Source organism: Scleropages formosus, chromosome 1, assembly GCF_900964775.1.
Source record: "Scleropages formosus chromosome 1, fSclFor1.1, whole genome shotgun sequence".
NCBI lineage: Eukaryota > Metazoa > Chordata > Actinopteri > Osteoglossiformes > Osteoglossidae > Scleropages > Scleropages formosus.
In genome coordinates, this window is record NC_041806.1 from 251,441 (window position 1) to 264,162 (window position 12,722).

Consider the following 12,722-nt stretch of genomic DNA (forward strand, 5'->3'; position numbering starts at 1 on the left):
GTTAAATGTACAGGGTTGAACAACACTAATGTGTCCACTGGATGGCAGACTGGACACTACAACTGAGGGGTAGGACCGAGGAGGCTAGGAGGGCTCCCGTTGCCAGGGGCAACAAGGCAGCGTCCACATTGAATCACTGCCCTGTCATAGGGCAACAGGGATGGGAAATTGTAACCGATGACTTTTCACAGTTCAGGAGGTGCAGTGGCACAGTGGGCTTGACCAAGTCCTGTTTGGGGTGCCTTGTGACAGACTGGCGTCTCATCCGGGGTGCGTCCCCTCCCCCTTTAGTCCTGCACCCTGTGTTGCTGAGTTAGGCTCCGGCTGCTGCAAGCTTGGGACAAGCGGTGTCAGACAATGTGTGCGTGTTCACAATTCTGCAACCCATCAGAAATGTTTTTATAATATAGTACATTTTACCTGTTTTCTAAACAAAGCCAACAAATCAAAGGGAATTTTAAAGAAAGTAAGTAAAAGGCATGTGAGAATAAAGAGGTAGGAGGGCAAGTCTGTAAAGTCACGAAAACATTATGTGATGTGTGCACATTGAGCCTCACATTTTTTCTCGACAAAACTAATCTGGTTTTTTTTTTTTAAAAAAAAAAAAAAAAAGCTGTGGTCCTTACAGTCAAATTGGAGACATTGTTATGCTAAATCAAGTAAAGGAAGTGACATATACGCTTTTCAGTTTATCAAGATTTCTAGACCTTTGCTTCAGCAAGCAAAGAGAACCTGGTAATTACAACACATGCAATTCGTTCCAGTGCAGGAGCAGCCCTTCACACTCCTGATTGCCGACACTCATCTGCAACATGGTAAATAGAAGGGTGAGGGCCTGCAGCTGGGAAGTAACTAGCACCTCCATGGCATGCTTTGCAGCTGCAGTAGCTGTGCTTTTCTCACAGCTACACGTATCAGGTGCACGTACGAGACGCACGTTCGTGTGCGAACAGAGCTGCATGTTCTTCCTGAGGGCTCGGCCCGGGGGCGAAGAGCCCAGCCATTCTGTTCTCTTCTCAACTGCACATGATCTAGTAATGGGCAGAGAGCAGAGCAAGTGTCATCATTCTCCCCTGCAGTGTGCACCACTATGCGGAAGCAGCCCTTTTCAATACTCAGCTCTCTGGGGATGCTGGCAAAGTGCGCTAGGAGGGACTAGTGCCACTAACCTACCTAACAGTGCTGGGGGGCTAGGGCGACCATCTACGGGTGGTGCTTGCCCAGAGGATTCACACTTCCCCCTTCTGTTACACAAACACCAGGAACTATGAATCAGGCAGGAGCTGAGCAGCTGTGAAATATATATGTATTGCTGCATGATCATCCTCCACCTGGAGAATGTCTGTGGCTGCAGGTGTTCATAACCCCTGGAATGGGTGGTCTAAGCCAGGCCAAACTGCAGTGAATCCTCTCTAGGCAGCTAGGGTAAAGCATCCCTCATTATCATCCTCCTGCTGGGGAGATGCCAGCATCCTGCTCCTTGTGCCCTGTGTACACCTCCCTCTTTACAAGGGTAGAATGGATGTGTGCCAGTTGGGAGATGAATTCCTTCTTTCAGTTTGGCCCAGGATTCCGTGCATGTTTATGCATGTGTGACTTAGGGGGTGGGAGCACATGTGTCTGTGTGTTAAGAGGGGGAGAAGCATGGCTCAGGCTCCTCGCTAGTGTCTTTCAGCCACCAGGTCACTAGAATGACCCTGGCATAGAAAAATCAGCACCCACCCTACAACAGTAACAATCAACATCAGTGTACAATTCAGGGTAAAAACTTGTGCTTTCATGAGACATTAACATAATAGAAGTGCTCAACTGCATCATAACGTTCTACTAAACAGTTTCTCTTTTCTGCAGACATACGGAAGCTGGGGCCTGGGCTGTGAACAGGACACCCCTCTGGCGGCCACCAGAGTCCCGGCTGCTAGAGCCAAGCAAGTGTCCTGTGTGAATTCACCATGGAATGTACCCTGGTGAGGACAGGGTGGGGCACAGATGAAAAGGTGGAGCTCAGCCTTCAGAGGAGGAGAGCATATCCCTCCCATCGGTCAGCATGAGGCGGGTGCCGTTTGTCACACGGTCAGCATCGTGGCTCTGGTCCCCCTGCAGACACAAACACATACACCTACTGTAGTACACAGCAGAGGAGCGCACGCGCACACACAAAACCCCAGAGGTGTCACAGGAACTGAACCAGACACACTCACTCTTGATATTTCAGTCGACAGGAAAATACCCATGTGCAAAACACACTTGTTTTCACTCACTTCCTGTTCTCACTCAGTACCAGCAAGCATAAGTGTGTGCGAGTCAGTGACTGAGTGACAGTGTGCATGTATCAGTGTACTGACCCCTGCAGCAAGGGCTGTCCCTAAACTGACTCACCTGCTCAGATTGCCATATCAGACCTCACTCATTCTCTTCGGAAACTCCAACATCTTGTTTTTACTGTGGTAACGGAGCATCAGGACTGATAGCTGAGCCTAAGAGTTAGTGTGGCATCCACTTTACTGTGCCAATGCTGAGCCCTCTGGTGCACTGTGGGCTTCCCGCTACAGACCCAGTGCTGTTCTAGTCCTCAAAAGGTGTACGATCACCTTACCCCCACCTGTCCACCAATAAGGCTCTCGCTGAACCCAGGCACAAGTCCAGCTCCGTGAGCACAACCAATATACATGGATACATGTTCAGTATGTATGAGGAAAAGCTACAGTAGTGAAGTAACAACAGCCAATACAATCTTTCCCCTGTTCATAGGATGGACTGCGGCACCTAAGCAGTACACACTCCTTTGGGTGCTGCTAAACGCAGATACACTGTTTTACTACGTTACACATGTGGTAAAACAGGTAATGGCACCAGAACAGTGTGGTCACCGTTACGCCGTAGATCAGCTCCACAGCAACAATGGAAACGGCCACGCAACCGTCCATCTTGCTGTAAGCTACGCAGAACTGCCCCTCTCCCTCTCAGCCTGTGAACACAGGCCAAGGGCAAAGTCATACTGCTATCCCACCTCAGACTTCCACCTTTCAGCTCCATCCACAAACTTATTTCCTTTTTATGAATTCACTTATCTTGTATTGCAGCTCTCTCACTGTCTGCAGAATCACAGTCCGGGGTTCAATACTCTCTAGAGCTTTTATTCTCTTTTCCCCTTGCAACGAAAGATGTTTCCCCACATATCACAGCTTTGATGATAGATCGCCACCTACAGCCTAACCTCTCCCAGGCCAAGATCCTTCACCTTCTAGCTGCTCCCTCCACCTGTAGGGAACTATTAAATTGGACCACTCACTTATTTTACCTGGTTCATCGGTTAAGAGGCCCAGTCACAAGGGTTCGAAATCAATAGTCCAGCAGAGCCGCTGAATCCCTCCCACTTTCATAATCACTTCTTTTCTCATCTCCCAGCACCCTTTCATAAAGGAGTGCAACACCATCTGCTATGATTATGCATTTCCTACTTGAATATTGCTTTTGAAGGCAGCTACTTGAAGGATGTGAAACAGCAACATGGTGTTATGAAACACATAAGCTGTGTGTCTGTAGTCCTGTCTGTAGCTAAAGCTCTTTGTCAGTTATTGATACACTTGTTTTCTCAACCCAAGTCTTCCTCATAGCAGGTAACTGGTTCCCACACAACTTCCAGCTGCTCTTCTCTCCAGACCTGAGTAGAGGCTGAAGGGCAACAAAGCACTCACTCATCATTGACATACTCAGAACACATTACTGCAAAGCTCCTCATTTGTCAGCAGAGTTGCTTTGACTCGTTAACATATAACAACAATTATACGATTTAGCTGTGTGGTTTCCTGGATACAGGTTTTCCCCCAGTAGATTTCTGGGTGTGATTTCACAGGATACAGGAGGGTCCCAGAGGTGTGATTTAATTGGATATGGGAAGATCCTTCGTGAAATTAAGAGTGCACAGTGTCAAGGGGTTCTGTTTAAAGGCCGATGCTTTGAGAGAGTACCTCTTCCTCCTGAGTGTTGAAGCGGATCCCCGAGACTGTCCCCCAGTGGCGCCCCCGTCCTCTCCCGCACAGGGAGCACAAGATGCGCTTGAAGGTACGCCTCATATCTTCGTCGCGGTATGAGTAGATGATGGGGTTCATGAGCGAGTTGCACTCTGCCAGAACTAGACAGTACTTCTCATACTTGAGCACCTGGCAGGGGATGCAGTGGAGCCCATCCAGCAGCAACACAACAAGGCCAGGTGTCCAGCAGATCACAAAGGCTCCTGAGAGGGGATGGGAGCACATCAGTTTCTTTGCACATATGCACACAGTTCAATTCTCAGTAAACCAAAACCCCAAGCGAAACAGTGCAGAATCAACATACTTAACTCTGCTATAATTTGAGTGTGTGAGAGAGAGAAAGGTTTACTCTGCTCTACCTTCATCTCAAATTCTTGTTGGTAAACAAGAGACAAACTGCTGCCAGCACCATTGAAATTAAGTGTGTTTACAGTGCCACTGCTGCATCACGGAGGTTCCTGTTCCATTTAATACACCCACGACATTGGGGGTGTAACTGAACTGCTGGAAAAGTATAAAGGCATGTAGCTGTGTAACAACTTGCATAGTCACACAATAGTTTCATTTCCTCAGCAAAGGCACGAATACACGTTCAAGCAGGCATGTGCGAGTTAGCCGTCTGTCAGTATACAAGTAGTGATGTAGCCCCCCCCCACAACACACACGCACGCTCATTCCAAGACCAGCTTCAGTGTCTTACAGGAAGCATGTGGTGACGGAGGGGGGGGGGGGACTAAATCCCACAAAAGGATGTAGGTCACAGGCATCTCTGTGCACTAGTAAAATGACATTTCACAGTGTGCTTGTGTTCTTCTCAGTATGTACACACATTAAGTGACAGAGTTTCCATAAACATGGTAATACTGTAAATACACCGAGGGTGTGCTTACCCAGGATCATGGTGACTGTCTTCATGAGGCTCATCACAGTCTCCCGGTATCTGGCATTTGTGGTGTGCTGCGACATACGCCGGCTCTTGTGGCGCACATACCAGAAGATGCGCGTGTAAACGGCCACCATGATGGAGAAGGTGAGCAGGTTGAGCACGGCCCAGAAGACCAGGTAGCTGCGGCTGTACATGGGTGCCATGGTGGAGCAGGCAGGCAGGTTACACAAGCAGTGCCAGCCCATGGTAGGCACCAGGCCGAGCAGAACAGCTACGGTCCAGATGGCCAGGATAAGCAGGAGGACACGACGGACACTCATGGTGCTGTGCAGCTGCATGGTAAAAATGGTCTGGTGGCGCTCCAAGGCAACAGCGAGCAGGTTCACAACAGATGCTGTGAGGCTCGTGTCAATGAGGCCTTGGCGCAGGAACCAACGGTATGGGGTTAATCGTATGGTCCAGGGACCTGTGTGGAACATGAGGTGCAGGTAGGCGAGGCCAGCAAAGAGGTCTGCTGCTGCCAGGTTACCCAACAGGTAGTAGATGGGGTAGTGGAAGCGGCGGTTGATGATTATAGCGGTCATGACAAGGATGTTGGCGAGGATGACGATCACACACACCGTGAGGCCTAGTCCCACCACGACAAAGTCACGTGTTCGCCACATGGGGCTGATGAACTTGCCGCTCTTGTTATAGAAGAACTCCACAGTTTGGTTGTCGTAGCACTGGGACACCTGGTTCGACTCAATGGCCATCCTGGTTCTGAGGATAGGCTCAGGAGAATATGAGTGGTCAGCAGTGGGCACAGTCTCTGGGACTCAGAGGGTCCTAGAGCAGCTGTGGAGAAGGTGGATGTGCTGGGAGGGGGAAAGAAGGAAGACTGATTAAAGGAGATGTCATCCAGCGCTTTCATTCCCTTCTTTGGGTGCACATCCTTACTTCAGTGGGGACCTGTGCTCATGTGCACCCCATTTCTTTAAAAAAAATAAATAAATAAAAATTAACACTATCCGCTAAACATACAAATATCTGCACGCCCAAGGTGAGAAGAGAGAATCAGAGCAATACAAATGGACAGCAGACAAAGTACTATTAGAAATACATAGAGACTTAACATGTGGAAGCTACAAGAAAACTGGCTCATCTTCCTGTAACACTAAAGCTGAAATGAAAATGGAGTAGAAAAGGTAAAGAAAGAACTTCAAGGGAACGAGGATAGAGCCCAGCGCAACTCCATATACAATCTCTATTTTTAGATTTAGTCACCGAAAACAGAAAAGCATTGTGTTCCGACAAGGATCAGACTACTTTAGCACTGCGCCAGGCACACCTCCAAAGCTCTTCAGCTCCCGGGATTTTACTCATAGAATCAAAGGTCACATTTGTCACCTGCAGAGAGATTTAAAAATCACCAGACATAATCTCATAGCCAAGGAGTGTTTTTACTGAGGATGGCTACATGAGCTACATCTTGTGCCCCTGGAACGCGTTCCGGCTGCTCCAGCTACACGCGTCATACAGCCCTGGACAGGGAAGGTGAGCAACCAGCACAACACGATCAGTCCACAGCAAGAAGAGCACCACTGAAGAAGGTTCGCATTGCACAAAGATCTCCATGAGTCTCCAGACCCAGTTCTCTTGAACACACCTGCAGCCATCTTCTGCCCTTCAAGGTGCTATCATACTATGTGGAGCGAAGCCCACGCTCTCCAAAGCAGTGGCTGCCAGTGCTGTACACTCCCCTGCATCTGTGGTCCCAAGCCGCTTGCAATGGCTATCCATGCAAGCACACATTTCAGCGAGACCACAAGAGCCTGAGGGCCAGGGGTGTTTAGACATTCCCTTGAGCACCTTCTTCTAGTATCACTACTACATGCAGCTGACAAAGCCTTCGGTGTGGGACACAGGAGCAGACTGTGTACCCGGCAAAGGCCCGCCAACACACACAGGACAGAGACGCAGCATGCATGCCCCGTGACCCAAGTCAATACCGTGTCCGAAAGAACGAGACCGAACGGGTAAAGAGCAGTTTCAAAGGAGGCCTGTCATTATGGGGCGGACACACCCGCGTCCGCCTCTACCCGTGCCGACGGCAGCAGCCACAAGTCCAAGTTAGCGCAGCGAACAGAACGGCCACGGCTCCCATGCTGCGCCAACAGAGGGCTGCTCCAGAGCCGAGCCACACGCGAGAGCTACGGAACAGGTGCGGAACCGGAACGCTCCGGTTCATTGCGGAAACCACTGTTTGCTTTGCCGAGCGCGTCGGGAGGGAGGAACGGTTTGTCTCCGATAAGACACCAATGACTCGATCCACTTCTCTGACCCTAGCCCGCTGGGGGATAATAACGGGATGCCCCGCACACAGAGCACAGCTTCATACAGCTCCTTTGTGGTAGGTGCAACTTTACACGCGGATTCATTCACTCACACCCCGGTTCATCATAATAGGATGTCAGTCGCATGGTAAATAGCTACATCTACTGTATAATTAAGCTTGGCACAATTCCCATTACATTTCTCATCCACTGCTGGCCACATGAGCAAAGAGCAGTGCGCGGCGCCACTTTTCACAACGGCGCACTTCGGTGACAGTTGGACATGGGTTCCGCCCCAAAGCGCCGCGCTACAGACAGCTGGGTAGGGTTCCGAGCGCAGCGCCAGGGATTGACGACACCTTTTAGCGGCAGGTGTGTCGCGCGGCGGCACAGAGAACCCGGCTGATGATCCGAGCGCCAGGAGCAGAGCACAGCGAAAGGGGCACTTTTTGGCTAGCAGGACCTTCTCCTCCCGCCGCTCCTCTCCGCTTCACCCTTTCACACGGCAGGGCTGGTCAGCTTTGCTCCGGCAGCAGAAGGGGGAGGCACATTCGAACCCGACACCTTCCGTCCCAAGGCCGTGGCTCCAAGGACTGTGGCCCCCGCTGCCTGGCCGCTCACATAAGGAGGCACCGGGGAAAAGGAGCTGTGGGAAGGACTCAAGGAGCTGCTGGGAAAAGAGCTGTGGGAAAGAGCTGAAAAGGAGCTGTGCTGTGGGGGGGAAAGAGGAGCTGGGAAAAGCACTCCCTCCGAAAGCACTTCTGAGTCCTGTCTCCTCTCTCGACGCACTTTTTCACTCGAACTTTCTCACAGCCACAAACTGACAAAGTGAAAGGAACACGATAATAATTCGATTTACAAACGCTCGCACTGTGGACTGACTCGTACCTCGGCAAACGACGAAGTGCTACTAAACTCACTTTTACCGCGCGTTTCTCGTGTTTCACGGTGAAATAATCGGCCACATAACTAAGACTTTATCATCGTGACATGTACAAACGAAGCGCGCGGTTTCTCACCTCACGCGCTTTCACGCCGCGCATCCGCCGTCTTCCTCAGCGAAAAGCAGACAAATGCGAGTGCTGCGAAACGCAGACTTTTTTCCGTCCTCGCGTCCTTTTATTCCATCCGTCCGCTTTCCGTCCCCTTTCGCCGTCACTAAGAAAAGCGACGTAAGGATCGGCGCACTTTCCTGCTGCTCGCGCTGCTTACCTGTGCTATGGAAAGGCGCGCGCGCTCTCAGAAGCGAGAGAACGACGGCTCGTGCCGCCGGGTGCGTGCGCCCCGGGTTACCTTTATCGCCGCACGCGCCTGGATGCCTTCGAGCGACTGGAACGAACAGAGCCCCGCCTCGTCACCCTCTGATTGGCCGATATCCAAACAGGACGACCAATAGCAGAGCAGCTGCGTTCGTTACGGAAACGAAGGTCATGTTAAGAACGCGGCGCAGCCTACACGGCGAACACGTGTGCGGCTCGTACAGAGATCGGGCGGGTCACGAACTATTCGGAGTGGTTGCGGACTCGTGGCTCTCACTCCAGCAGTGAGGAAATGCTTGGAGAAGCTCATGTTGGGACACTTTCATTGCACGCTCAGGACATTTAGTCATTTAGCTGACACGTTTCTTTCTCCAAAACAACTCACACGGTTAAGGTTACAGTTTTACCCATTTATAGCCAGGTAATTCTACTGGAACACACACACATTTTCTTAACCGCTTGTCCCATACAGGGTCGCGGAGCCCAACCCGGGGCGTAAGGCTGGAGGGGGAGGGGACACACCCAGGACGGGACACCAGTCCGTCGCAAGGCACCCCAAGCAGGACTCGAACCCCAGACCCACCAGAGAGCAGGACCTGGTCCAACCCACTGCACCACTACGCCCCCCACTCTACGGGAACATTTTACATTTATTTATTTGCCAGACACTTTTCTCCGAAGTAATTTCCAATGGAAACTATGTAGTGTTATCAGCCCACACACCTTATTCACCGCGGTGACTTACACTGCTAGATACACTACTTACACTGGGTCACTCGTCCATACATCAGTGGAACACACACACACACACACTCTCTCTCTCTCTCTCTCTCTCTCTCTCTCTGTCACTCACACACACTATGGGGGAACGTGACAGCATGTCTTTGGACTGTGAGAGGTAACCAGAGCACCCGGAGGAAACCCACACAGACAGGGGGAGAACATGCAAACTCCACACAGACTGAGCAGGGATCAACCCCACATCCTCTCGCATCACCCAGGAGCTGTGAGACAGCAGCGCTACTCGCTGTGCCCACCCTGCCATCAATTTCGGATACCTTGCTCAAGGATACTACAGCGGGGGCAGGGATCGGACTTGCGACTTTTGGATCCAAAAGCAGTAACCCTGACCGCTACTCTACCAGCTGTCCCTACCAACCTAGGCCCGATGCCACATCTCTCACTCAGCACAGCATCCTGCCACAGCTGGACAAAGAACAAGCGCTATGCTGGAGTACTGTTCACAGGCTACAGCCCGCCATTCAACGGTGTTGTGCCTACAGAACTGGTCGCCAAACTCCAGGACCTGGGACTCAGTGCCGTCCGTCCTCTGAAACTGGGTCTGCACTTCTGAACTGGCAGAGCTCAGCATGCGTGGATGGGCAGCACCACCTCCCTCAACAGGGGCGCTCCCCAGGGCAGAGCGCCGAGCCCCCCTGCTGTACAGGCACAGCTCCGACTCCCATCGTGAAACTTGCGGACATACCGCGGGCCTCGTCATCAACAGCGGCGAGACGGCGCACGGAGAGGAGATCTGCCTTCGGACACAGAGGTGCCAAGGGAGCGGTCTCTCCCTCAATGTCAGCGGAACGAAGGACTTTTGGAGGAAGGGAGAGACAACGCTCTCGTCTACATCGGAGGGCATGCCGTGCAGAGGGTCAGCCGCTTTCGCTTCCTAGGAGTCGCCGTTGCCAAGGACCCTAAGTGGGCGCAGCACACATCGGCCATGGTCAAGAAGGCTCATCGACGCCTTTACTCCTTCAGACGTGTGAGGAAACTCCAAAGGTCTCTGAAGATCTCGGCTCATCAGCTACTACCGGGGCACAGCAGAGTCCATCCTGTTTCGGCACAGGCTCATCCCTACACCGCAAAGCACTGCTGAGGGCGGTGTGTTCGTCTGCTTATTTTATCTTTTACTTATCATCATGTACCCTCCTACTTCCTGCTTTCTTACTCCCGTTTTATTCTTTTTTCGTTTCTCTAACATCAGAACGGAGCTGCTATAATGGGACCCGCTCTCTGGCGGGTCTGGGGTTCGAGTCCTGCTTGGGGTGCCTTGCGACGGACTGGCATCCCATCCTGGGCTTGTCTCCTCCCCCTCCAGCCTTACGTTCTGTGTTGCCGGGTTAGGCTCCGGCTCCCTGCGACCCCGCTCGGGATAAGCGGTTGTAGACATTGTGTGTGTGTCTGTGTCTGTGATTTTCCAAATGACACACACTCTAAACCCGAGACACGAAGGCGACACACAGCGGACATTACAATGCGCAGTATGTGCCACACCCAGATTTTCTGCCAAGAATATTGCACAAGTGAGACACTTTTGTTCCGACCTGCGCGACTATGGACTAGACTGCGCTTGCCTGGGTTCCGCTGACTTAGTGGAGCAGGAATGAAAGAATTGTTCCACCTGCTGGGTCTGCACCTTGGGACTCGGCACCGTGCGTTCGAGGACGTGACCAGGTATTGACTGCGCAGCACGTGCGGGGGGTCCGAAGAGATGCCGTGTGCGTACCGGTCTTTCCGTGCTCCTTTGACGAGCTGCCAGAAAACGCTGCTCAAGAGGATGGTCACGGTCTTGTTTTGAGACACTGTGAGTAACCTGGTCTTGTGTTCCTCGACAAGCTGACATCACATTACATTCATTCACACATTCAGTTAACTGACACTTTTCTCCAAAGCATCCCAGGGTTGCAAGTACATGTACCTCAAGGTATCCATACCGTGTAAACCTGCTCAGTCTCCTCATTACAAATGTCAACTGGGGACAGACCGAAAGTGACCTCCTCTCTTTTCTTGATGCCGTTCTGACCGCACTGCTCTACTGGACTCCTGACATGTTACCTTTATTCCTCCAGAGTAAATTACAGCATTTATCTACCCACAATGATTCACCTGTTTTTACAGCTCTGTAATTTTATGGGTGCAATGTAGCATCAGTACCTTTTACTCGAGGGCACTACAGCAGGAAGTGGGACTTAAACCTCTAATCTCTGGGTCCAAGGTCTTTGCTACTGGAAACATGGCATTGTCACACCATTTGAGAATTGACTGGCTTGGCGTGCGGGTTGGTTCAACACTCGCTAGAGTACAGCCTCGGGGAGCTGCGACACTGGTGATGATGGGGGAGCAGAGCCAGGGCACCATGTTGACCTTCACCAGCTGTACTCTGTACTTTGTGAGGAAACACTTGTACCGCTAGATAAGGTGTGGTACAAGATGTCGAACAAAGCCATTTTTAACCAGGCTGAATAGTGCTGACTGCTGACGAAAAGTCCAGAAGAAGTGCTCTGGTGTGCGGGGAGGCTTGTCCAGGTGTTTTGAAACCAGATGTGTGACTTTAGCTGCTGTGTCTTTAGTGCTGCGACCGTGTTTATGAGCCAACTGAGAAGAACTGCATTTACTGCTTATTGCGCTGCTGAGGAGATCCGCTAGGATCTGGTCTGGACACTTCATCACCGCTGATGTCAGCGCCACCTGCCAAAAGCCTTCGTCCGCTTTGGAGCACATTTTCTTACAAAGTGGTGTGATCAAGGACCTCTTTCACATCACTGGCCTTGTGGAGGTTTAACGGGCTTCAGTGGACTCACGACATCATCAACGACGATACTTTTACTCATTTAGCGGACACTTTTGTCCCTCTAAAGCAACTTACAGTGTCACACACCCCGCCTGTCCCATACGGGGTCACGGGGAGCTGGAGCCTAACCCAGCAACACAGGGCGTAAGGCTGGGGGGGGGGGGGGACACACCCAGAATGGGACACCAGTCTATCACAAGGCACCCCAAGCGGGACTCGAACCCCAGACCCACTGAAAAGCAGGACCCGGCCAAGCCTGCTGCACCACCACGCCCCCCTTACAGTGTTACGTCACTTACAATTATTTACCCAGTCATACAGCCGGGGTAATTTTAGCAGAGCAATTTAAGGTGGCTGCCCCCGTACACTCCGATTTCCTCCATCTTATTGCTAGCCGAGCGCAAGTTGGTAAGAATCACAGATGGAAATGGAGGTGAGGTGCGCCGAATGTGTCCCGCAGGCACCCGTGGATTCTTCTTCTTCTCCCGTTTCTTTCACCGCCTCGTCGTCCTTCCCAGCTCCGTGGGGATAAGATCCACACTCGCCGAGGATTTCGAGTTCTCTGTATCCTGTGGAGACGTCGCAGGTCGAAGTCCTGATAGCGTCTCTCGAACGTATGACGGAAGGTATCGAGCCTCCCGGCTGCCATCC

At 51.6% G+C, this 12,722-nt stretch overlaps 1 protein-coding gene across 3 annotated transcripts; it reads right to left on the reverse strand.

The window, feature by feature from the left end:
- Positions 1–351: 351 nt before the first annotated feature.
- Positions 352–8,566, reverse strand: lpar2b (lysophosphatidic acid receptor 2b). 3 transcript variants are annotated; one of them, XM_029257842.1, is made up of 5 exons: positions 8,529–8,566; positions 8,255–8,393; positions 4,925–5,777; positions 3,972–4,237; positions 352–2,097 (listed from the first exon to the last, which is right to left on the reverse strand). In XM_029257842.1, the coding sequence occupies exons 3-5, from the start codon at positions 5,673–5,675 to the stop codon at positions 2,005–2,007; spliced, it is 1,110 nt and encodes a 369-aa protein (XP_029113675.1). In that variant the 5' UTR covers positions 5,676–5,777; positions 8,255–8,393; positions 8,529–8,566; the 3' UTR covers positions 352–2,004. The 3 variants fall into 3 exon arrangements, with proteins under 3 accessions (XP_029113675.1, XP_029113723.1, XP_029113647.1); XM_029257890.1 differs by lacking the exon at positions 8,255–8,393 and having other exon boundaries at positions 8,448–8,559; XM_029257814.1 differs by having other exon boundaries at positions 8,255–8,559.
- Positions 8,567–12,722: the final 4,156 nt, after the last annotated feature.